Source organism: Bombus flavifrons, chromosome 10 (genome assembly GCF_040668555.2).
Source record: "Bombus flavifrons isolate JBK064 chromosome 10, iyBomFlav1_principal, whole genome shotgun sequence".
In the NCBI taxonomy this organism is placed as follows: Eukaryota; Metazoa; Arthropoda; class Insecta; order Hymenoptera; family Apidae; genus Bombus; species Bombus flavifrons.
Window position 1 is genome coordinate 13342203 of NC_138451.1, and position 27498 is coordinate 13369700.

Genomic DNA, 27498 nt, shown 5'->3' on the forward strand with positions numbered 1-27498 from the left:
TAATTATCGTTTCGCGTAATGATGATCAGGATGATCCAGATTATCGATCGTTGTTTAAGCACTTTATCGCAATAATACCGGAAGAATATGATGCGCGCAAATACCAAACGTTATCCTCAAAATTGTATTGCGTTGTGTTCTTCAAATTATCGCGTTGCCATGTTTATATCTTTACAATTGACAAAGAATTTGAGATCAAGCATGAGAGAATTCGTCGACCTTTATCTAATAACGTTTATCGAAATATTAATTTGCGTAAATATGCGGTCTAATTACGAGACGTTCTTACACACTTTTATACGTTTATGACCCGGCTTTTACAATTTCCTCGAATTCCCCATTTTCCTTTGTATTTCCGTTGCACTCGCGAAAGCGCAATGACGTCGCAGCTTCGAACGTATCGCTTTAAAGCAACAGATTAACGGATCAGTTTCGTAAATACCACGTGTAAACCAGACGGAAACGAAAAGACTGCGATCAACTTCGTACGTACTAGCGGCACCACGCCGTTTTATCAGCGATAGATCGATCGTATTGCTATGAACAGAGCTGTCCAAATATTTCTGTCAGGCTTTTATCATACAATGCTGAACGCGCATGTCGACGATTGTTCATATATAGTCGAATAGCTTCCGAACTATTTGACGTATCGATGTTAAAACGGGCATCCACGAAAAAGGGGGAACGATCGATGTCAAATATACCCTTAAACACCTGTCGTTTAAACTCATAGCCGTAAGTCTCGCGTTATCGTTTCTATCGTATGCGAATCTCGAGCGAAATCGAAACAGCAAAGGCAAAGCGTATTTCATCGTCGCGTCGCACAACGAATACGACGTTGGCCGCTCGCCGATGTCGTCTCACGAGACCCGAGACGTTTTATTTGCGGCTACGGTACTATGAAGCGTATTCAGAACCAACCTCTCGATAATAGCTTTTGTCGATTATCTTGATATCTGACGTTATATAGTTCTCTAGTAGCGCGCAACTGCGCAGACGATCGCGATCGCGATTGCGAATCGAAGTTGGTGTCGAAGTTGACGGGGCATTCGTAATACCGTTTCGACCGTAAATATTTTACTGATATTTTCGTACAATCACCATGACGGAAGCCAAAGAGTGGACATCCAAGGTGAGCATAGTGCGCGCTTAGGCTATTGATCGTTCTCGAGCTTGTGAAAAAAGTGAACGCAACGCGAATGTAATTCCGAACATCTTCGATTTGATGAGTTATCGTCGGACGACTATTCGTTTATACCTTCGTCTCAAAATTTTATTAAAGTGCAGCGGAGGAGAAGCGGTTTGATCCAAACGCACCTTATAGACCAAATAAAGCCTCATGAACGAAGATGATCGTTGTTCGGGATGCTCGGTATCCGTGACATACATACGCAATTTTCACCGTTTTTATTTCCTAGTTACTTTATTTTACAAATCTGTTATTTCGTTCGCGCTACACGCGTTTCGCGATGTAAAATTCGTTCGAATTTTTCGACAAATATAACGAATAAGTGTCCTAATATTTGTGATCCTAGCAACGCATGTAAGATGGAGTTGTCGAAAGAGTAGAACCGTGATTCGTACAATCATTATTAACGTATACGAAGATTATACGCGGAAACGGTATCTTCGATGAAAGCTACAGTACCCGTTAAGTACATAGAGTTTCGTTCCAAAAATATTACACCGACGATCTCCTCGCGGCGGCGTAGTCTCGTTCGGGGAGGGGAATAATCGAGTTCGCGTGCGTCTCGATGCGCCGACGAAACAATGGGATCAACCATGCGCGGAAAAGAACAGCGTTTCGTTGGATCTTATCTGTCGGTGGCTTACGGTGCGAGTAGATTAAACTACCGATGCTCGTGCCGTTAGACTTTGCAGATAAATTCGCCCGATTCGAGCGTTCCCTTAATCTCGTTACGTAAATACCTTGGACGGTCCTCCAGTGGCAGCTCTTACCTTCCCACTTACCCGCATTACCTTTCGCCCGAGTGTATCGTCTTCCACATTCTCCTATGTTTCGTTCGACTCTATGTTCTACAGACCGGTCCTTACACTTGACTATCGAGGTACTTGATTCCGCTGTTCGATATCGAAGAATGACAGGCAGGGGTGCCGTGGTTTCCCAGAACACCTTTCGACGAAGAAGTTTCTGCACGCACCGACTCTACGCGTTGTCTTTGTTAGGCGACCTTACGGTACGGTCAAACATCGTGAATTTCAGCTAGGCCATCGTTTAGTAATTTTTTAGCAGGCCTATAGCCAATACGCAGCACTCGGAGAAATTCCATTTAGCTCGGTCATTAATTCATTATTCAGTTTAATTTCAGCAAGTATCGTAGTGTATCCTGAATCTAGCTTCTCGATCTAGCTTCTCGGCATTGAGCCTAACAGTTCCGGATATTTTGAACTTCTCACACATAGCACTAGTATCGTAAGAAAGAATTATTTCGTGTTTTGTCCTTACGCGTGTTAGCACGACGCCATGCTGTGACCGGACAGAGTGATTGACTAAATTTCTACTGATTCGTACGATAGATCGTGCGGTGCACGGGTCCGCCTTAGATCGAACTGTTTACACGGGAAACGTGTTCGAACGACAGAATGTTCGGATAATAGAGAATTCGGATAATCGAGGTTCTATTGTTGTTAACTCGCATTTATTTCATAACCTACCTGTCCACACAACCACTACGGCAGGTTCTTCCGGCTGTTGGCCCCTTTTTTCCCCATTCGGTCGCCGGTTGTCGTGCGTTTCGCGGCGATGATTTATATGATGCAAATATAACGTAACCCGTGTTATTGGCAGACGAAGAGGGTTTCACTGGGAGTTGGCGGTGCCTTGGTGGAGCTAACGCAGGATCCTGAACGGGGTAGCTGGGCCAATCCCATCGAGTTTGTTCTATCCTGCATCGGGTATGCCGTTGGCATTGGCAATGTTTGGCGTTTCCCTTACCTTGTATATCGTAATGGCGGTGGTACGTATATATACATATGTTCGTAGCTGTGCGTATCCTGGCGTCGTGGTGAACGTACGGTATGTATGCTGCATGTGGATACGGGTAGCGTGTGCGCACGACTTTCCCATACGAGAAAAACGTCTAGTCGTATTCGCTAAACAGACGGTCACGGGCTAGCAAACGAACTACTGGATTACGCGGAATGATTTATTTTCGTGCGTCGGTCGTTTTCGTAGAAAAAGGAGAAAACCGGAAGGGAGAAAAAGGGAAAAGAGAGGAAGCAGAGAAAGAGAAATAGGCGGATGAGCAGACGCGTGACACGGAGTGTACGTGCGTGGTCGACGTGACGAAGCGACTAATTCGAATAATTAAGCGTAGTTTGGCAGCTCGTGACCGAGCGTTCGGGAAATTTAATAAATCTTTCCTGGCTGCGTGTGCGGTTGTGCCTGTTGATACAGCCGCTCCTCTCTTTCACCGGGTTTATTTGCGAAATTCCAAAAGGTAGGAAAAGAGAGAGAGACGCTGCCCGCGTATTCTGAACACTTGGCTTTTAATTATTCTATTTTACTTCCACTCTCGTCGTTTTGTTCTTTTCTGTTTACGTGGCCCCGGCTCTTCATTGTTCCCCGGTCGGCGCGGCGGCTCCTAATGAAAGACGACCAAAGAGAGAATAGTGGCTGACCGTTTTTAACCTTTCTACTGTAACGCCGTGTTTCGTCGCGTTAATCAGACTCAGGGGCTCGATAACTTTTAATTAGCATCCATTCGAAGCGAATGATAAATCGACTCGTATTCCTTGGGTATATTTATCTGGTTGTTCCGACGTAAACGAACACGAACGGGACATTAATCGACATCAAGAATAGCCTTTTTAGAATCGAAGAGATCGTTTTTTACTTACTTTTTAATACTGCGGTTGTTTAATTTTTTCGTTTACTAACCAACTTTTTGTCGACGATTTGCCGTTTATTATACGTTAGAACGAGAAGATTAGATACAGTCTTCGGTATTTATTCGACCGAACAGAGATGTATATACATATGCATCGATTCACGAAAGCATTTGAACATTTACCATGGAAAGCTTTTATATCCATACTGTATGTAGTGTGCATGGATGACGGTATAGTATGGATAATCGACTGTTTAAATACTTCTATGATCTAGCATCTTGCAAGATCATATAGCAAGCATCTTGTAATATCCATACATATTTTCAGATTCTATCGATACAAGCGTTACGAGTCTCATAACAGTGCTGACAAAATTTCATTGATTAATGCTTGTGTTCGAATACTTGAGTGAACCTACGTATTATTATCGTAGTTGTCGCCATCCTCGTTAAACTCTTTATAAATACGTTATAGCGTATTTCCAGTCGTTGCTCTGTTTACAGGTGCTTTTTTAATTCCATTCGTTTTAATGCTGTTAACCATGGGATTACCGATATTTTTTTTGGAACTCGCGATTGGACAATATTCAGGACTTGGCCCTAACGAAGCGTTCACACGTATGGCGCCGGCACTCGAGGGTCTCGGTTATTGCACCCTCGTCGTCATTTTGCTTGTAATGGTCTACTACATGGTGATCGTTGCCTGGACACTTTTCTACACGTTCGTCTCGTTCGTGCCGAAGCTCGGTTGGGCCTACTGCGACAACGATTTCAACACGAACGGTAAGCACACTGATAAAATAACGGACGTACTGCCGCGCCCCTTGTAAATTTTAGAGAACGCACCTCGCCTACGAACGATGGGTTCAACTTGTTATTTAGTGTAACGTAGCGTAACCGTGCCACACGCGTATTTTATCGTTCCCATAAAGCCCGAAGAGGTCGTAGAACCGTTTTAAACGATCGAATGACGAACGGCTCGTTTCTTCGAAATTCAATTTCTCTACTCTGCAGAACGGAAGCGCATAACACGAGAAAAATATTCTCCTCTTCCTTCGTATCGTTACATGTTGCTTTATGTTTTTCCATACATTGTATAGCTGGCAATTTATGAGTATATACGTGTACTACATATGCCTTTTGTGTTACCAATATGTAAATGACAACAATTTTCATATTGAAAATTTTTTGTTCAGCAACATATAGCTTGATTTATAGATATGGAATGATACGTGCGAATATTTTTCGGTTTTTCTAGAAACTAACTTCAATCAACTTGAATGCAACGAAATGCCATTTTTTTCCGCAGTTTCAATGTCCTCTTCGGTTATTTAAAGTCGCACCTAATCGTTTGTGCGGCGTTAGAGCTTTAAAAAGGTATTGGTATCGGTGGATGTTTCTCGTATATCTTATCTCCATAGGTGAAACTACCACGTAATTTGTCGATCGTAATTTGCCAAATTATGTCATACATATTATCTTTTCTTATTTAATTTACAATCTCTTTACTCTAATTTATTCTAATATCTATTCTAACCTACATATCTACAAAATAACGGTAAAAGGCACAAACCTACAACATTGTTCTTCATTCGTATTTCGTATTGTATTGTATTTACAATTCGTATTGTACGCTGCAATGAAGATATAATAATAGTCCTTTCTTTATCGATGTAGCAGTTCTTTTAATGTTATTGCGCTTGTTCGTAGAATATAGTAAAGCAATTTACTTTTACAACTAAATGATTTTATTCGTTAAAAGAATTTATTTATATCGCATTCACCAACTTTTCCTCAATGTCGATTCAAATCGTACGTGTATGCCCCTTTTTGCGAGAGTTGGACGTTTTATTCAAAATATATCTTGTTACAAAAACAAGTTGTTTTGTGCAAGATATTTCGGGTTACGTGCGATCTACAATATCGAAATCAGAACATAAAATTAGCAAAAGAGACCGAAATAATATTCTCGTTCGTGGTATGACCTCATTTTCAAAATTGCAATTCATTTCGTGCTGTAATAGCTGCTCGCCTGTTTTTAGAGAAATCGTTCAAAATAATACCGTAAATATCCACTGTGATTGTTCATCCTGTGAAATTAGATCCTTTGTTGCTCGAAAAACGGCGACAAAAATCTTGCAATGGAAGTTCGGTTTAGCAACTTTACTTCTACTTTATTACAACTTTCATCGACAGAGCAATCATTGTAACCACTGACCGCCGACCGCCGACCGCTGACTGCCAATTGATACGACCAATATCGTTATAAAGAATTTATTTTGTTACAAATGGTGATTCGACATTTTTCCAATTTCATGGAGACGATCGTTTACTTTTATCTCTGCTATTCCTAGGTTACTTCGTCAAATCTATACGCGTTTGATGTGGATTTCTTGTGGATATCCTCATGTAGATTGCACTAGTCATCTTTAACACAGTAGCGTGTATCCTTTATGATTGATCAAATGAATTACAAGAATAAAACTTAACAGATATGAATATATATATATACATATATTATTACACAGCGAAAGAACGAGTGCACTAAAAAGAGAAATCGTGCATTTTTGACCGATTAGGAGGTTTGGATTGAGATTTGGAAAGTGTAATTTCTCTTTTTTATCTTTCTTTTCTAATTTTTTGTCCGCCTAAGGATTGCTTGCTTATCTCATAATAAAAACCTTATCTAATTGTTTGTTACGTACGAGACAAAACGTGTGTATTTAGGTTAATGCACTTCGTGGAAAAGGTTGACTCACACCACGCAAATGCATGCTTCACACACATAACGTACTAGCTCGCTTCGCTATCAATTTCTGGTAGGCTTTAGGGTATTCGTATGCATAATATATGTATAAAAAGCTAAAAATTAGAGATTCTGGGTCTTAATCGCCATAACTTCGTTAAGTTTACTCGCTGTACGGATCGTAACAACTTTTATATTTATGTAATATTATACGAGAAATTTATTCTATCTCATTTTAGATTTCAACTCATTTTCAGCTTATCTTACAAGTTATATGCGTACCAGATATGAATATATATATATTATTTTATATTATATTATTAATAATATATATTGTAATTCTGATGCTACGTCCTACGTTTTTCATTCGATAAGGTACAAAGAACGATCTAGGGTGTGCGACTGTAAAAACAAGTGTTTTTATAAAAACGTGATTGTCTATTAGTACGTAGCTACAAAAAATGTGTTAAAAATGGTTGTGCCTGTGTCTCACACAAACTTGCGCACTTTGGACGGTTATAGCTGTGCCCACGTTTTACGCATTAAGGGGTTAAGGACGCTCGTTCGTGCGATTTTTCTCAGGTTCAACAAACAAAGCAGTCTCTTCAGCTGCTTATTGGCGCCGCCGCCTTACGCGTGTCACTAAAACAAGCGCGCGCGTGCCCTCCTAGCCACGCCATAAGGGAACGCTTGAAACCGGAAATCCCTCGTAGAACGAAGTATCTCTCTGAAATAAATGCGGGGAGAACAACAAAGCGCTCGTGTAATTAGTGGCGGTCTCTCGACGATCGTAACAAAGTACCAGTGCGGATATACATACGTACATAGGCAACATAGGTATACGTGTATATGACCAGCTATCGCATGTAATATCGAACCATACGCTGTCAGCTCTACGACGCATCGTATTCTGTAAACGACAGCTATTTCGTTTCAATCAGCGATAGCCTTTGGAAGCCTTTGGAAGCCTTTGATGTTGTTTCCTAATTATCGCGTAACCAGGGCAACGATATTGGATATGCGGGGATAAAGCTATAATGTCGACTTGTACAGATTGTTATAGTGGCCTGCAAGGGATCCAATGTCAAACGAATGATCCGGAAACGATATTTTACAACAAGACTTGCGTATCGGCCAGGCTTATCTGCAAGAACTTTGGTTTCGAGGATGGCAACGTCACGCATTGTTTCGATACAAACAGATTGGAACTTCTCCATCACCTTTATACTCGCATCCTTTCTTCGGAGGAATATTTCAAGTATGTCACGAACCGGTGTATGTTATAAACCATTTTCTTTTTTTTTTTTTCTTTCGATATATCGATCACGATGATCGTTAGATCACGGATTTTTGTGCATTTACGAAAGATCACGAAAGAAACGAACAGAACGCGTGCGATATGCAGAATAGTATATCTAAATATAGCAGTTTTTATAACACTCGGTGATTACTTTTCTTCTAATGAAATGAGCTCGAGCGAGTATTAGTTCCAAAATCGATATTCTAAATATATTAGGTCACACGAGGAAAGTAGACCGGTTTTTATATCGAGAATTAGGTCAGTGGTACTAGAGAGTGCCACGAAGAAAAACATAATCACCTTTTCTTTCTACAACTTTTTCCCATTTCGCCGGCAAACACAATAACGCTGCCCACGTAAAATTTTCCGACTATCTTTTTACCAAAGTATTCTCTCATAGCATTTTTTAGTTAGCGATGACATGTTCTATTTTGTTATTTACCTTCTATCTTTATTTAGCTATCACGTAGTTTGTTATTCATTTATAAATAAGAAAATCACGGGGAAAGCTGAAATATTTAATCGTGATCGGATATTATCGTTGGTCGAATATAGCGACCGTGTATTGGGTCTACGAGGTGCCACGTGGGAACATTTTGGAGGCATAAGATGGGAATTGTTAGGATGTCTCACCCTCGCTTGGATAGTCTGCTTCCTATGCCTGATGCGCGGTGTCCAGTCCATTGGGAAGGTCGTCTACTTTACCGCACTTTTCCCTTACGTCATGCTTACAGCGCTGCTGATACGAGGTAAGAAGAACACAAGAAAAACGCTTTTCGCGCAATAGAAATTTCTTCGTTGATGCGATTAAGGAATTACGTATTACGTTGAGAATCAAGCTCATTCACGTTTTCTTAAAAGAGAGCGTCAAGCGTGTTTATTTCTACGTAAAATCTATCTAAGCAAGGTGCAATTTGTTTTACATAAATTGAAACACATGTATCTTTACATTCTTTAAATAAATTTTAGAACCAGACCGAAGGCTTTTATGCAATTTTTTTATGCACTAAAAATTATAAAGAGTATTTCACTTTGAATATTTCATATATTTTTGTATACTATTTGCAATCTGTAGATTTTTGCACCTTTGAAGCTATTATAGATGCACGAAAATTCGCAATATACCGATAACATTCTCCGAAATGCTTATTATTAATGAAAAGCGAAAGAACTTGTTGCTCAAGTTAATATCTTTGCCATTACATAGACTCTTACGTAGTATCGTTAACTATTACATAAAAGCCGAAAAATTTGTTTTTGAAAAATTATATAATGTACATTTTTATCTTAGAACTGTTTCTCCTTCGTATAAAAGAATGTTACGGCACTGCGTATATACAGGGTGTTGGTTGATCGTCAGGATTTTTCAGATGATATAAAATTTTAATTATACGTCAGAATAAATGAATACTTTGCGATGTATTATTAATTCAGAATTGCTGCAAAACAATTATTTTTCAATCATCGGACACGTTCATTAAGAACGCAATAAATAACTATCAACGAATCGGAAGAGAATATTACAATCGATGAATTGTCAACAAATTAAAAAATAAATTAATTGTTAACGGTCAGAGATGATAAAATGGCATCATGAACCGCGCGAGGTTTTCGCTTATATCAAGTTTCATAATTAAAATTCTTCGACAAGATAATTGATAATTTATGAATATTAAAATGATATTAAAATGTTATTAAACGAGATATCTCTTTATGCGACATTAAACTTCAAATATGAATTAAAAATCTAAATTTAAGAATTTCACGTATCACTGGATTGCATAAAAAATATGTTTTTTTTTAGCGATATCAGTTATTTTAAAGAATTTGTCAATTTTTATTGGTTTATTGTACACGTGCAGGTGTTACACTGGACGGTGCTGGTGACGGTTCTCTTTGGTTTATTACGCTAAAATGGTCAATACTGGAATCAACTAGCGTATGGGCAGATGCTGCATCCCAAGTTTTCTATTCCCTTGGTATTGGTTGTGGATCTTTGATCACTCTTTCGAGCTACAGTAATTTCAATAACAATTGCCACAGGTAAGCGTACACAGTCGATATTCGACCACGCAACTCCTTCTTTATAACGTTACTACGAATTTTGCGTATTCTGAAATTGGTCGAAAGCGTATACTCATGCATCAGGAAATAAATTTATGAATAAGCAAATATAGATAATCGCAATCTATTCGTGTTCTTATCAAATCACCATTACGCTCCCGGCAATCCAATAAAATTACACGAATATCCAATTAAAATCTTCCGCTCAATTAATATGATTCATTCGCTTAAAAGTCAGCAGTAACGATAATGCATTATACATTCACGTGAATCTTTGGATATGTCCACCAACGATCTTGCACTCGTGCTTCGAACGAAAAAGCGTTCAAATGTCTGAATTCTGTCGTCGGAATCGACTGTAGTGATCTTCCAACGACGTGATTCGTGGTAAAATGATTAATCTTCTACGCTGTGGAATCTGTGTCCTATGAGTACATCAAAAGCTATAAATCGTTACGATTTAAAATTCGTCGAGATATTTATTTTCACCACGATATACGAATCGTTACGTACACGTTTCCTATTTCACTTATTAAAATTTACCATATGGGGAGTACATATTAGCCAATAGATATTAATCAATAAATGATTATATGCAAAATCCATATGAAACAACACCTTTTTAATTCTTCGACGTAGTTATTGCGGCGCACTACCGACAGTTTAAATCGACAGTGAGAGGATTAAAGCTAGACTTATCAAGCCCAGGGTGTATTTCAAACATTGAACCAGTGAATGCGCGTGGCCACGATATTTGGACGTTGAGAACGTCTGCTTCGTTTCGTACGATACTGATCGTAAGATGTATCATCCAAGTCATGGTACCTCCGAAACAAAACGATACTCGCCGAGTCGGAGCGTTCACGTGCTCGAAATATTGCAGAAAGTCGTAATTAGCATGATTATCCGACGCTGAACTTCTCTCCCAACGGCAGATACAATTCGTTGCACGTTGCATCGCGTATATAAATTATATCAGTGCGACGCAAGTCGAATGAGCAAGTAGCGCAGCACCGGAATATAACTTGCCGCACCAGCTGGCCAACTTTTACCTGTGATTATTAATTGTTCTTCCTCTGTTCTGTCATTTAACTGCCGCGTCTCGCTCTTATCGCGTGATACGTTTTATACTTCCGAAAAGCCTTATATGGCGTCGCTCGCTGAATCAGAACGTCGTTTTCTCGTGACGATACGAGGGTAAAACACGGTACCATCCACCCATTTTCGGTCACACTGATGCGTTTGATACGAGCTTTTATCGTCCGTCGTTTGCAAAATATTCATACACGATTCAAACGTCCTGCGGAAACGACTTGTAGATACAAATAATAAATGATCTTGGTCTCGTAATAATCGTGGAGGGTACGACAAATTGTCAGAATGTATGAAAATATAAAAACGTGATAGAACCTGCCGTATCCGAACTAATGAGAAGGCAAACATCCTGCTACCTGTCTTAGATATATTTTTCTCCTTTACTTCTCTCAGAGACGCAATTATCGTGACGTTTACGAATCTCGCAACGTCGATCTTCGCCGGATTCGTAATTTTCTCCATTATGGGATTTCTTGCCCGTCAAATGGGCATGCCAATCGACGACGTGATCAAAAGCGGCGCAGGCCTGGCTTTCATCGCGTACCCAGAAGCCGTTGCACGGATGCCGTTGCCCAATCTCTGGGCAGTGTTGTTTTTCGTCATGCTGTTCATCCTAGGCATCGGTAGCCAAGTAAGTACTTACATTGAACAACAGGATGGTAGATTCGCGAAAAGTAACGATCGATTGAACGAGTTGAACCGTGCGCGCTCCTCGCGTTTTACAAGTTCGTTAAAAAATGGAGTAGGCACTTTTGAAGTTAAGGAGAGCACTGTGCAAGTCGATTCGCGGTTGCCGAGCAAAGAGAAAGAAGGTTTAGCGAGAAGAAGCGAAAGAATAGATGAAAGTAAGAAATGGGAGATAAAGCAAAAAAGGGGGAAAGGAAAGGGCACGAGCAGAGAAGCGTGAAGACTTTTGAAAATGAAGAGCATCGTATTTCCATGTTGTTTAAAGTTTAAAGTACGGCCTTGTTATTTGCACGGTGTGGGTGTGCGCGCGCGAGAAGGAGAAGGCAAAAATTTTTCGTCCTACCGAGCCAGCTAAGAAGGCGCTATTCAAGTGCCGCGAAAACCGGAACGCCAGCCGCCGTATTCGTCAAAAGAGCTGTGAGGGAAAATGTGCTCGCGAGTAGCCAGACGATCGTGCCGTGTTACTTTTGCATCACCTCCCGTCTCTCTGCCTCGAGGCTCGTATATCATGGAAAGAGTTATGGTTTGCCGTCCCACTGAAATCCACACCTTTCCTCCTGTCCTCGTCTTTCCACCTTTTTTTCCCTACGAATGAGAGAACCGTAGAAAGGTAAACGAGCGAGGCAAAAAGAAAGCTGGCGGAGAGAAAGGGAGAGCCGCGGAAAGAAAGCGAAAGGCTTTTTGTTTTCTACACGCGTCTCTGCTCCTCTGCTGCCTCTGCAGCTTGCACGCTGAAGGGTAATTAAGACAGACGGCGTCAAGAAAGAAAAAAAGAGAAAAAAATATACGAGGGGGAAAAAGGGGCGAGAAAGAAGAAAAGAATATAAAAACGGAGAAAGGGTAACGAGAATCCCCGACGGGCGAGCATCGAATCTCGAGTAACACAGTCGGTCGTTGCTTTTTACGATACGCAGTTCGCAGGCGTGCAGGCGATAAACACCGCCATATTGGACCTGCGACCAGATTTACGAAAACACGAGAGCTACGTGGTATTAGGGATATGCGTCACTTGCTGGCTCCTTGCTATACCGATGGTGTTCGATGGTGGTATTTACCTGTTCACGCTGATGGACTGGAACACCGCTTCTTGGGCAATACTATTGATCGGCATTGCCGAGGTCGGCGTGGTAGGCTGGTGTTACGGGTGCAACAAATTCCTGCGTAACATAGCTGAAATGCAAATGCGGTTCAGCCTTTTGCTCCGCAGATATTGGTGGCTCAGTTGGGTTGTACTCGCGCCTATCACTTGTCTGGTAAGTGCATTGTAATCGCATCCCCTCCGTTCGTGTCTTGACGCGTTGCTACAGTTGTTTCCGTGCACCAGGACCCTCGAAATACACCTGGCCAACTATGTCCAAGTTATTCTCCGATAATTAACTCGATCGATATCGAACTTGTTTTACAGATGTCGAATGCCGATGCCGTTCTGTGTAAATGAAACTCTATGGCGTAAAATGCCGAGAATATTTCCATTGAAAATCCGCTGATTTGCAATCTGCAATATGGAATTATCGAAGATACTAAAGTATCGTTTGAATCAAAATTGATTAGGTTAAAACGTAAATGTTAATTGTAAATGTTATTAGCGAATGGGAAATTCGACAAAACGTTATCGATCGATAAAAGTCGATTAATTTGTTGTAATCGATTAGGAGAATCGAACATCTTTTCGTAAATATAAACGAAGTATAAGACATTAGAAACTTTGACTATGACAACAGAATAGCAGTTTTATCTTGAAAAGGAAAGCTTCTTATAATTACAAAATTTCTTCGATATTCAAAAGAAATATATTCTTCCAGTTCGTAAAAATGTAAGTGATTTTTAAATATACTATAATATAAGCAGAATTCGCATTCTAATGTTTCACGAAAAAAAGATTAACGTGTAATTCCGTATATTCCTAGTGCACGAATACACTGTACGTGTTATCAGTGTAAGATAAGAAAGCGTCGAATAGATACGTATTGGATATAGATGCAACTTACATGTAGATATTGGTTAAAAGTTTTCAGATAAACTATATCAATTATGAAATTTGTTTTAAAGTGTCATAAATATCTTATGTTTAATCAATTTTAATAGTAGTTTCGCTGGTTTCTAATGATACAGCCTCAAATTGAATTTCCTAATACAATAGATACAAGTTATATTGGGAAATTTCGAGCAACTTTGAAAACAATAACTTTCTGTCAGAGTTTCATAACTTTGACATACATGAATGTATAATGCTTAGTATCTGAATTGTATATTGTGCTCTTAGGTGAGGTCAGCAGCCAATTACGCATGTCCTTGTTGTGATTATATCGTTCCTCCTATCCATTATATAATACAAATGATATAATTATATAATAGGGATAAAGCTAAATCGATTTTCGTGTCATTTCGCCACGATGAAGATTTGACGCTTTTAAACTAAAAGAAGCGCTATATATCTATGTCTGAGTGCAATCAAAAATGTCAGTTTCCCAAAACTGAATTCGAATTATTTAAATTTACGATTCGTTTACGATATTTCTACAAAATTTCACATTATGATTCTTCAAAATAAATATTACTTTGAAAAACAGGGTTCACTTCAAAATCATATTTACTTTTATCAAAAAATAATCTCCCACGAAGACGTATATTTTGCGTTCGTTTTTGTCGCCTCTCCGTCAGCTACAAGATGAGTAACCGAACAAATATTCTTTTTTATTAAATTACATTAGGCGTCTTAAATATTTCATATACTCCGATTGCTTCTAAAACAATCAATGCTATCTACATTTTCAGAATTTTCAAATACATAAATCATCGTTCATTCTCGCCATTATACATCTGAATCTGGCCAATATTCGCTCCCAAATATACCATGTAATCACACTTAGCTTCCGTAAAACTTGGTTGAAACCATGGCAATCATACGAATCATCCGAGCGATTAAACAAATCCGGTTCACGGACACGAGCTAGTTCGTTCGTTCCGTTCGTACCACTCTCTTTTTCCGGGCATGCACCTCATAGTTAAGACGTTAATCCTTTCTCCTTTCGAGGTGTTTTCACTGACGGTATTATCGCGGTTTTGCTTCTCGGTCCGCAAGCATTTAGCGCGACGCTTGTGCTCCATTATTGATTTTCCGTTTGTTTTAGACTCTTCCTCCGCCTGTCGGTCGTATATTTTTTTCTTATTCTTTCTTTTCTTTTTTTATTTTACTCTGCCTCTACTGCTTTCGCATCTTGTTTAGTAAATGACCTCGCGCTCGGTCCTCGTCACGCGCGCCCGAAGCCATTGAAAAAATCACAGCCTAAATAATTATATTCCATTGCGCCCACTTCATCGTTAACAAACGCAAATCCACTGAAATATCTGGATCACTAATTCGAACAGGCGAATGCACGCGCAGAGAGACACGGTAAAGAAGCAAGTAATGATCATTCTCTCGAGTCACCTTGGAGAATTTTCATCATTATCGCAGCAAGAGCGGAGTAGAGTCTCTCCGGTAAAGATTTCTCGGCTCTATTCTATCGTAACCTACAGTGGCTCACGAAAGTATTCGAAACTTATCACGGAATTTTTTTACCAACATATTATACATATTATACGAAACTTTTTCAAATTTTCTCAACATTATAACGAGGCACGACTATCGTGTTTGTAACAGTAAAATATGAAATGTATATAGAAGTTATTCGATTCAAAAATGTATAGAGAGATTAGAAGACATTTGTTGCAAATATACACTTACAGATCGTTGCAACAAGATCGTAACTTCTCAATCAATTTCTCGAAAACAGAGCACCTTGCACTCATATCCTTTTGGGGTTGTTTTACGTCAACCTGAAGCATAGAATGTAAATACAGTCAACTCATTCGAGATTTCACAGTTTCTGCTATCTCCTTGTTATTGAAAAATTAGTATACAACATGAATAGTAGTCTTAAACGTATAATTAGTGCTAAAGATGATCTCACTACATGTTGTGGCTTATTAATATACCGAATAATTGTATATCCAAATATGTTGGTGATCTTTGCGATATGTGTGCCTTTAATAAATACGTTCTAACTTAACTATATATATTTTCCATATATCTGTTTCGAGTTTTATCGATCTAGTCACGATAGTCGTGGCTCTTGTCTAATGAGATCTCAAAATATTTTGTATCATACGTATACCGTATATAAATATATAACAAGTTCCTGGAAGTGTTCGAATATTTTCACGAGTCATTGCACTCCACCGATGCCTATCGTGTTCTATATCTGTCTTTGTATCGAGAGTTCCAAAGAGATCTAAATCTGATCGATAGACTGCTTTATTAAATGCGATATACTCGGTGCCGGTTAGCTCGATACGACAGTTTTCAATACACCATAGCTCGATTTGAGATTGACGCTCGATCAATCCTAATTTATTTCCGGAAATAATATTCTGCGATAGTTTGTCTTCCAAGAGTTCGTTTCGTAAACATTAATGTGGATCGTAGGATAGCTTCTTCCGATAAAAGCTTAAAATAGCTTAAAAGTTTCGCATCAGTCGCTGGCATTGGAAAGTATCTAAGGGCGTTTCTTGTAAACCTTTACATCGGTAAACTTTTGTAATGCTAATGTCCAGCATTTTCTTGCGAGTTTTTGCTAGCCTGATTAATTTTAGAAAGTTCAGTGCTTCGTTGCAGTGATCTCTTCTTATTATTAACGGGGTGATTAGGATTAAAAATAAACAAAATTTTACTTCTACAATTTTTACTGTGTCTATTTAATTGTTAATTATAATTCTTCTTAAAGCTCTTTTTTAATCCTCAGTTGGGTCTTTTATAGATCCCGCTTCGTTCATTATCTTTATAATATTTAATTATACAGGATGAACCGAAATAAATTCATTAAAAATTTTATGAATCTATTTCGAGTAGTTTTTCACCACGTACTGCATTTCCTCTTTTATCGATTAGCTCTCTCTATTTTTCTTTATAATAGAAACTGGCATTTCTTGCGTTGCAAAAATTTTTATTAAACATATAGGTAAGCAAACATAAATTTTGATAGGTTTAAGCACAATAATTTATACTTAATTTTCATACACCTTGTTCTATGCTTTTCCGTTTTTTATTTTTCAAATTCAACTACCAACGTCGAATCCAATTGATTATAAAAGTATCTATTATCGATTAAGGACGAATGTGTATAGAGATATGTTTTATCGTTCGAGAAATTGTTAATGATATAAAATTACGTTCACAAGCATCAAAATCTCGTTAAAATTCTGCTCGAAATAGCGCATATTTAATTACCACTGAAATAAATGTTACACCAAATATTTACTGTATATAGATATTCGCATTATATCTTTCTGGTGTTCACGATAGCACAAAAAATGCATAATGTTTGTTTTCGCGTTTTTCCATATCTTGGCAACATAACCCGACTACATTTAACTGGCAGCACTGTAAGCGGAGACTTTTTATCTTCTTTCTGTTTTTTGTTAAGTTCCTTTTGTCCACGATATTCTCTTTAAAAACTAGAGAAACCGCATCTTAATATATTTCTAAATATACGTTCTACCAGTTTTATAAATTAATTAATTACAAAATCTAACAAGTAATCGTAATCGATTACAGTCTACTAGCACGAACGTTACAAGACAGTAATCTTTACGTGTACCTTTTTCTTTTATTTTGTCGTAATTGTAAATGAACGAGCATGGCATGTACTGTTTGTACTAAGTTACGTATACTTTCATGTATACGCATGGAATGACGTTGCTCCAGGGGAAGTTCGCTTTAACGAGCAGCCACCCTTTATGTTTTCCTATATTTACTCTCTACATTTTTCTATATTTTTCTACAGGGTATCTCGTCTAACTTTATCACTCGAGATATCTATCTTACCTTTAGAATTTTAAGATGATGTTCTGTGCGAATATTGCGTGGCCTTACAAGTAAGACGAAAGTATCTTCATTTTAAACAGGGTCATCCATGGATTTTCATTAGCATATAATAATAGCTTTTTGAAAGAGATAAACAATATGAGATTCAAAATGTTTCTAGATATTTTGCAAGAAATTAAACACGACTTTCAGGCGAGTAGATTTTAGCGATTAGTTGGTCGAAGTTATTTTTATAGGCTCTTAAAATATCCAACTTCTTCGAATTAAAAGAATTCCGATACAGCGAAAAATAAATGATAACGAATTTGGTGAACGAGATATATGGAGTTTGATATTTCAACTATCTCAAATACCTCGTATTTCTAGCTCTTCGTCGATAATTTGCCTTATTGAAAAGCAACGTCTTTTTATTGATCAATCCAGGAATTTATTTTAAATCGTTGCATTTAATGTCATATCCACGTTAGTTTTGTGATTAATATTCTTCCAATCACATGAAATATACAACAGAATTGATATTAATTATTAAAGTCGCTACGAGCTTTCTCAATAATCTAATATTACACTCTTCTAACATTTACGTAATTTTACCCAAATGCTACATTTAGATTCTTTTAAGATTCTTTTAAGATATCGATAGATATTAAATAAAGAAACACGAATATATATACGCTTTGATTACGATGGCTGATAATATGGTTTCGATATTTGTATTATTATAGCACAGTCGATACTCGTATGATACAATAAAGTTCTTTTTCTTTAATACGATTTTACGCGAACGAAAGTACGAGAAAATTTAATGGATGATTCGTTCTGTCAGATTGAAACTGCAGAAAAATCTATATTCGATATTTCATATGCACCGATCTAATACCACCTATACGCAATTGCAGGCGCAAGAATATAAGCGGTGGCAGTTTTCCTCGATAACCATTCTTTTTCTACCTCTTCTCCTTTTTCGTGAAGCGAGCCACATTGCTGGAAACCCCTGTCACGTTCCATTTTAGCGATCATGAATCGTATCGAAATAAATGATCACGGTACGCCGAATCGAGTGGCGGTTTTTCCTCCTCTTTCATCGATTACCGGCCTCGTCCGCAGGTTGATTTCGAGGCAACCAATCAAATCGACAACTTAACTTCTGTCTCAAAGCGCACAGACTCGAATTGATCGTGGAGAAAAGAGCGAAGCTTTCCTCGGTCGCACTCTCCTTTTTTCCTGGAAAAACAACGGAAACAACAAGCCTGTGAGCTTTGTTTCGCGATCAATCGAGTGCGATCTCTGTTGATTTATCGACGTTTTCCGATAAATCGGCTTGCGTGTTTCGGTCATCAGTCACTTGATTTTCATATACAACGTGTCCTCCAGATAGGATGCAATGGCGGCTTTGAAACTTCCCACGCCATTCCGGAAACGTTTTAATACCTATCGGGAACTTTGGGCAATGTGTTCCTTTCGGTGTAGCTCGTATGTTTAATGTAAGTTACATAGCGAACTCGAAGGTATCGATCGTCAGTATTTATGGACTTGCTGGTTGCCGGAAAATGGAATATATTGATTTTTCCTACAGATTATGGTAGTTATATAATACATATTATATGTATATGATATATTTTATTATATAGGATTCGTTCTTTTTTTATTTTATATATTACGATGTTTCCAGTGGCCAATTATTACTTTCTCCTCCACTTTTTAATCATATTTAACGAAAATTGATGATTTACAGAGACTAGTGTAGAATCTAGGTTTATCAGTACGACGAGATCGTGGGTGTGTTATTAAAGCTTTGAAGCTGTTAGATCAATTTCATTTAATTTGAAATTATATCACTCCATCCTTCGCAATATTACTTCTTTCCCACTTTCTTCTTTTCATCTTCTTCTATTATGTTATTTCATTTTTCACTTTTATTACTTCTTTCTTACTCTTTTTCCCCTTATCTTCTATTATGCTTCCTCTTTTGATATCAAACGTACATTTGTCACTACGCTTTAATATATTTCTTTAGATTTCAAATAGTAGATACATTTAGGCTTTTACGAATACGATAAGTTGTTTTAAAAAAATCAAAAAGAAGAAAATTAAATACCAAAAGTCATTATTCTCAGAATTTTAGCGAAGACAGTGCTAATAATTTACGTGAATAAATTGCTCTTCCGTTCCTTAAGGGGAATTAATTTTATATTTCGTGTTTAAATTTTGATATCTTCTGTAGATTTTACTTACCGCTTCGATAACTTTTGTGATATCCACTTCATTTCCGATAAAATCTCTAAGTATCCAGTGTCCAATAAGATATTACTGGCAATTAGTTTATCGATCTCACTTCACGCACGAAATGAAAGCAAACAAATAATTTCATAATCATTTAACATTAATGTCATTAATCACAAAAACAATTCGTATTCATGATTATTCAAGAATTTAATACATTCGCTGTCATGCAACATGTGGGAAATCAATCGCTATATTCCCCGCTTTGTTTTTGGTACTACGCGATATGTCGCACATTTACACTTACTTATACACATATAAAATGTACGAAATACGTATAAAATCTAAATACGACCTTTTTTGATATTGCTTTCCAACTAAGACAGATCAAATAAATTTTATATATTTCTATGATCCGACGATGTTGTATATTTGCAATTTTATAACTAAATTACTTTCTTCCAAAAACAAGCTAAGTGTCCGTATATTCTCTAGCGACACTGTATACACCTACAACACAGTGCAGCAAAGATTATAGTCAATGAAACGAAAAATGACACTATTCACAACAGTATCTACGATACAACAGAGGCAATTTAATCGACGAGTAAATACTTATTGGAATCGGATCTCGCTAGGAAGGAGTACATTTTCATTTTAATCTGAAATTCTATGCACCGAAGTCGTAAAGATACCTGAGGGAGAGCGTGCCAAAGTCAGCCCCGATTAAAAATATCAAATTCTTAATTGGCCGTTGTACCATCGAGCTTACTGCTCCCCCGAGAAGTTTACACAAGAAATAAGAACTCCTTTTGTTTCCTTCCTCTTTTCCTCTATTCGTGGTTTTTCGTTCGCAGGTGGTGTTCGTGTATCAAATATGTACGTACGAGATGCCTCGTTATGGCGAGTACATATTCCCTGGCTGGGTGAATGCGATCGGAATACTGATCGGCCTGTCGACCCTCGCCCCGATGCCGTTCTTTTTCATCCGTCGCCTCTGGAAAGGTCCGGTAAGTTCGTCACGAGAACGAGAGAGTAATAACAACGATCGGTAAATCTCATGGATTTCTATCGTAACGACTAGACTAATAAGCATTAATTTGCCGGCCGATTACCAGCAATTGTACGCTATCAAATCGCCGAGTTTATGTCGGAAGCGGACTGGTTATAAGCTAACTCTCGAGATATCAGTCGGCATAATGCTCAACAAACTAGACATTATTATGCAAACTGCTCGCTTGTTTTTACGACACGCTACTGGCTGAAGCACCGCCACCTCCTGCTGTTTAGAGTTTACGGTGATTCTAACTATAATAATCCTACATCAAGGCCTTACTCCAGGTTGGCCAAACGGTCTCGATCGCGTTTAAGGGTTTTTGAGAACATTCGTGTCTCGAGACGGCAATAAAAGCGTTACCGTTAGCACATTTTGAACAGAGTGCCCCTATATCTTTACATAGCAGAAACCCCTAATTTTGGACGAAGGACTGGGAAACTTTTGGAAAAAGTGTCGTATCGTAAGAACCGTTTGATGGAGAGATTTCGCGTGCTACCTCCTTACACATCACACCCTCCTAATATAAACCTCAAATTTTGAGAAAACCAATACATACCGTTATATTTTTCAATCATACTCGAACAAATCTGCATTTTTGTAACAGCACATTTACGATCGAGTTATAAATTCATTTGACTCAGGACTGATATTTCAACATCGTAACACTACAAAGAGAAACGTTCACCAGAGAAATAGTTATCAATAATCCAATTTAACGATGTTTTTCTTTCTTTTTTGAAGTCCCTATGTAGGCTCTCTACAAAGGTATGCTTATAATATACTAGTTTCAATGCTAACGAAAATTGTGTTAACCATGTTATAGGAAGAAAATCGAACAGCGACATAAAAGGTGACTCTTCGAGAAAGTCTCATCGTTTCGATCCTTGTAACATTTTGTTCTTGTTGACAGAGAAGAGAAGAGTATGATAGTACTATCTTCAAGAATTTTTTATGATCAGTGATAGAGTTATCGTAGCGAGAAGATTGATAACTTTCAGTGTTCTTTCAATCTTTTTTTCTGCAGGAACCGTGGTATTACTTTTACTTGAAGTTTGGAATAGCGCAGAAATTGACTATTTCTTTCTACTTAATTTTGTATTAAAAAAAATAACATTTGGAAAAAATTAATACTTTGTATGATAAAGGCAAAATACCAAACGTTTGTTCGAGGATTAAATTCTTTTGTTTAGTATTTCTTAGAAGAGATGTTTTATGGTTGAGTTTATATAGAATCATGGTATTACAAGAGTGTACAAGTTTCTGCGTAAATTTGAAGATTAAAGCAGTGCAGGGCTTATCGGTTTCCAGTATTTTTTCTTCCAATTTACTGTGGTATCCGGTTTACTTAAAGGCCAAGATAGTATACTGATTCAATATTTTACAAGCGAAGGAGAAGGTCTTGAATGGATGTGTACTTCGAACTGAAACTAATACAAACTTTTCAGAATTGCGATATATTTCTTTCGAATTTTTACAGTTTCCAATCTTCAGCGAAATGAAAATTTTACCAAAGAATATTATCCCCAAATTAGATAAATGAAAATCGAAGTAAACCGAGGTCGTAATAACTAAATAAGATATACTGTCGCTCGTTAAAGACATCATCTGCCTTCAAAAGCGGTAAATTTTCATCGAATAATCAATTTGAAACGATTTCGCGTTACGTTTCACATTTATCAACAGTAAATTCATCAACGTTAATAAACTGCATGACACTTGATGACGAAAATACAATATATGAATCGATTATTGCTACACAACACACTCGTAATTAGGCCGCAGATTTTTCAAAATTTACAGGCAATTTGAAAATGCAATGTTACACACAAAATTGCACATAATTTGAAGAAATACATAAAATAATATCCAAAGTGTAGCGTTTTCTATAATGTATATTTGTTAAGTAAAACAATTTTCTATAGAGGCTTTAGTAACTACTTCAATTATATTCTCAAAGATACGCATTTACGTAAAAATCCGCAGTCTCCTTGTAATAAATGCGATAACGTGTCAAAGTTAATTAACTTATAATAACTGTGGTCATTTTTTATCGGAGTTCTAATTTTTTGTCGTAAGCATTATTAAATATCGAACGTGGTCAAGGTTCCATTTAAAAATTACTTGCCAAAGCATCTGATCGAACACGTGACAAGGATATCTTTGAGCATTTCTTTTATTCATGAAGAGCGCAATAAAACGATCAAAATCTGATGTGGGAATATAGCAGATTAAATTTCTTGTTTTAGCGGAACCAACTTTTTCAGTGCAATGCAAACAAACCGGAATATTCGCGGAACGTTGAAAGAAAATCAATATAGGATACTAGCTGGTATCGGAAGTTCATATGTATTAGCAATAACTACTGAAAGTTATCCGCGATATTAGTTTCCTGTTCATCTTCTCCGGTAATTGATATAGGAAGTAATTGTGCGAGTGTATTACTTCTTTTACTCATTAACAGATATGCTAGATCTGTACCATGCTCAATCAGAAATATCACACTTTATCATTTCCTCAATTTTATATATTTAATTTAAAGCTATTCCGATTGAAATTAAATAAAGTTTATGGCATAATCCTTGCTCGTCTATTATTGAGTTTTAATTTGACGGTTTTTAAACGAACAATTTATGTTTAACTTTTTGAAATAATACAAACGCGGAGGAAAAAGTATATTTTCTTGATATCTGAAATAAAATTCGTATAAAATGTGTTACTAACTGTATTTATGATAAAAATTACAGAATATGTTATAATCTCTAACTTTAAATATTACACGTAATTTTCTTTTCTCCAAAACGAGAATCCATTGTGATAATGTAGTCGTAAACTTATATCCGTTTTTATCAAATGATGTAATTATAATGCTTCATACTGATATTACATTGTAGTGAAGACAGATATTTAAAAATCGTTAAATCGATGAAATATCAACCTGCAGTTTTATTTCTTCCACGTGATTCTTCGTTTCTTCGTAACGATGAGAAAATATTATAGATTCTAATTAATATTTTCTTATTTACTTTGCTAGGGATAAAAGCGCTTCTATTAAGCTATTTGTATATTGAATTATGCAAGCGAATTTCTTTCTAGTTTCCTTATGGATTCATAAATTCGAGTAACCACACTTTTCGAATTATTTCGATGCCCTTCGTAATTACGTAATTGCACAAGAATTACAGTGTGTTTAGAAACGGCGTGATTGGTGTTAGACACTGTAAATATCCAGGACAAAATGTGCCAACGAACGATAATTGTATAGTGTTTGGCGATATCGTGGCCATAATTCAAAGGTGAACGAATTGCAAATTTTTTAAGAGTCACGTACTGTTCAACTGTGGTTAAGCCCTGCAGCAGGTATGCGCCGATTTAAAAGTTGCTTTCCCTTTACCGTAAAATCTCACCAACTTTGAAATGTCTTAATACAAGTTTTTCCACGGTACGTAGGTAATCGTACTTTGAAACGAAAAGTTTCGTTCCGTGCTCCATCGTACGGATCGAACCTATTTCAGCCGTACTTCTGACCTCTTCTTGACCGCTTCCGCTTTGTTTTACTCGATAAATTTACTATTACTCTTATCTCCTTTTCTCTTGTTTTCGACTCTCCGCACAGTTTCAAACTACTCGCCAGCTTCGGGAAGATATGAGCCCGCGTGCCAGTCAGAAAATCTCTGCGATGTCTCTCCTTTTGCGATGCAGCGACCGCTACGGTTAGATGTTAATGCTTTGAACTTAATCAACAACTTGGTCAAACTTTTTTAATAGACGCAACATCTTACTCTTGACTCTTACTCGCCACAAAAGATTATTTTCTTACTTTCGGCAAGTATTTTAATGAAATTATATTTCATATCGCGATTGAAAATCTTTACACGCAAAATGCAAGATAATTTTATGACAAATCTGAATATCGCTTGTTTCTTTAGAACATCTTTTAGATACGGAGCTATCGTTGCGATTCTTGAGATAATCAAAATCGTTATCTAAGTTTGATTGCTATAGCTTTTGAAATTATCTTCTTCAAAGTGGATGATTAAAATCATCATTATCATGTAATGATATATATATATATACAGATATACTATTATTTAGCTTTTGCGAGAGAAAGTATTCAAATAATACTCTTAAAACATACTCTTAATGCTAAATAATTATTAAATTATTATTCTACCAGCAGTATGTTTTAAGAAACATTCGAATGCTTTTAAGAGATCAGATTAAACGTTTACAAAAAACATACGGCCCTTGGATAACATCAGTGGAATCTTTTATTTGGCTAACAATGGCTAGCAGCGTGCAGTTGAAACGGCGAGCTCGGAGAATGCCAACTCGAATTGTTTGCATAAAGCCCGGCGCTAGCGATTGTTCAAAGAATTTAACTTTCGTTTTAATTGTCCGCAGAGGGACTGGAGTTTGTTTCGACCAAAGAAGACGTGGGGACCAGCTGCGGAGAAAGGTGCAGGTAACGGCAATTCGTCCATGGCGACCATCAAGATCTCGCAACCGTATAGAAACAAACCGCAAGAGGATTACATTTAATGATTTTAACGAATTCATCTACTTTTTAGACGATTCTAGTCACGTTAACGCGAATGTTAATCATCCGATCCAAGCGTTCGAGAACGCTCTCTTCCCTACTCAATTTTTTTTCTGTTAGAAAAGTTTTACAAATAGAGCGCGGATTTTTATGCGTTTCTGTGAAACTTGAAGATGCAAAAACACACAGAATGCATGTAACTTCCAAAAACTTATAATTAATTATAATAATTTCCAAAAATATCAAAAATATAGAACTTTCGAAATATTCGAGCCATACACAGGTCGAAGTAGCCAATTCCACTTTTTGAAATTTTGGAAATTTTAGCGAAGGTTCGATCGAACCTTATCTGACATAATCTCATCAATTTTCTCTGCTCTTTGTTTCGTGGAATTTCATTTCTTCATTTTTAGGCAAGTCGCGTTTTCTTAATCGTATTCGTAGAAATATCAATTCGCATAAATCTCCGCTGTCTGTTCATCGATCATCTTTGTTGTATTCTCTTTCATTCGCTTTTGTCTGATGTGAAACGAATTAAGAACTTTCATCGGATAAAAGTCAGACTGGAAGTTTTAAGGAACCCGGCAGATTTTTCGGGCGAGAACGAAGAGCTACGATGTATTAGCACTTCGGCCGATTTCATATTTTCCAATACTCGCTGTAAAACTTGGGAACTCTGTTTTCGTCGAAACTTTTAAATTAATGCCAGCGAACAGCCGCGGTGGGTAGCATCAACTACAACGAGGTGCGTGTGTTATAGCATTTCGCTAGCTGTTTCAAAGCAACGTTTTAATTTCTATGTCCATGTGAACACGCTAACGCGTACCAACGATATTAATGAATTTGCAATTTTTACCTGAAAAGAACTCATCGGTTCGTTTTGATGTTTCGTTCTTTGCATTTCAAACAGGGAATGTATCGGCAATTCCACTGGAATACCGAGCGTGTGCAAAATTCGATATGCGTTCCGATGTCAACTTATTTTTTCCAGAATCCGTAATTATTCCATAATTGGAATGTGTCATCTAATTGGTCTCGATTTAATAACGTTGTATACGATGGAAGATGTTAAAAATACAGTACTTGGATTTATAATGCCTTAATAAATGTCAACTTGTTCTTTATACTGAAAATTTTATAGTCTCTCTATATTCTTGTATATTACAATTTGAAATGAAAAATTCTGACGAACCTTTTTTCTATGATATATGGTTGACAAGTCATTGATAGAATGTTCAATCTTAGAAATATTAATGATGTCCCTGTTGTTAGACTTAATAGCGGCTTATATTTCGTACACAATGAGACGCTACAATGCTGAAGACATTAGTTAAGTTGAGGCATTTAAAGTAGAGAAGATTATTTCAATCGAGAGACGTATTCATATACTTATATTAATATACGATATATACAAATGTTTGCCAGGGAATATCGCGGAAATAACAAATGTTGTGAAAATTTAAAGAATTCGCAAAATGTGACAAAATTATCTCGATATAGGGTTTAGCGATAACTTGCCAATTTGGGAAAAATGATAGTTATTCGTTACTTACTATTAATTTACTCTAAAGTTATGCCAAAAGGATCGTTGGTAACAAATACGTTACGCAGCGAAACGATAGAGATTGTTTGTGAGACTTCCATAGGAATATGATACAGAAATAAAAATGCTGTCGCATCTGCAATACACATATTGCGGCCATATCGAATAGAATTCATACATAGAATCGACTAACTGATCGTCACTGCTACAAATCTTTTTACAAAATTAAATTAAATAAATGTTTCCTCTATACGAATGAAACAGTTATCGATCCAAGGATTCTCCAATAACGTACAGGGAGGGTTGAACAAAATTTGGATATACGAATTCTACGTGTCAGAATAGGATAAGAACTAAAGCAGAGAAAAGATTGATTTTAATTTATACTCATTTGTTATTTAGCTTAGAAACGAGTAATTGAAACAAGCGTGATAACAGACACGCAAAGAGAAAAGAAATAATCTGGCCAGTAACGTTACGAATCTAAAAATGGCAGACTTCGAATACAAAATTCGACCTTACCTTTCCCGTT

The 27498-nt window shown here is 37.1% G+C and overlaps 2 protein-coding genes across 8 annotated transcripts in view; one reads left to right on the plus strand and one right to left on the minus strand.

Moving 5' to 3' along the window:
* LOC138184230 (trafficking protein particle complex subunit 1) overlaps nt 1-27498 on the minus strand; it is a 147566-nt gene that overhangs the window by 16186 nt on the left and 103882 nt on the right. The gene's annotated exons all lie outside the window — the stretch shown is intronic.
* LOC138183833 (sodium- and chloride-dependent glycine transporter 2) lies at nt 52-26547 on the plus strand. Of its 5 annotated transcripts, none has more exons than XM_069121260.1 (10): nt 52-1132; nt 2810-2978; nt 4356-4634; nt 7651-7855; nt 8453-8646; nt 9760-9940; nt 11450-11687; nt 12658-12996; nt 20687-20839; nt 25288-26547. In XM_069121260.1, the coding sequence occupies exons 1-10, from the start codon at nt 1103-1105 to the stop codon at nt 25423-25425; spliced, it is 1926 nt and encodes a 641-aa protein (XP_068977361.1). In that variant the 5' UTR covers nt 52-1102; the 3' UTR covers nt 25426-26547. The 5 variants fall into 5 exon arrangements, with proteins under 5 accessions (XP_068977361.1, XP_068977364.1, XP_068977360.1 ...); XM_069121259.1 differs by lacking the exon at nt 52-1132 and adding an exon at nt 1748-2198; XM_069121261.1 differs by lacking the exons at nt 52-1132; nt 12658-12996 and adding an exon at nt 1752-2198.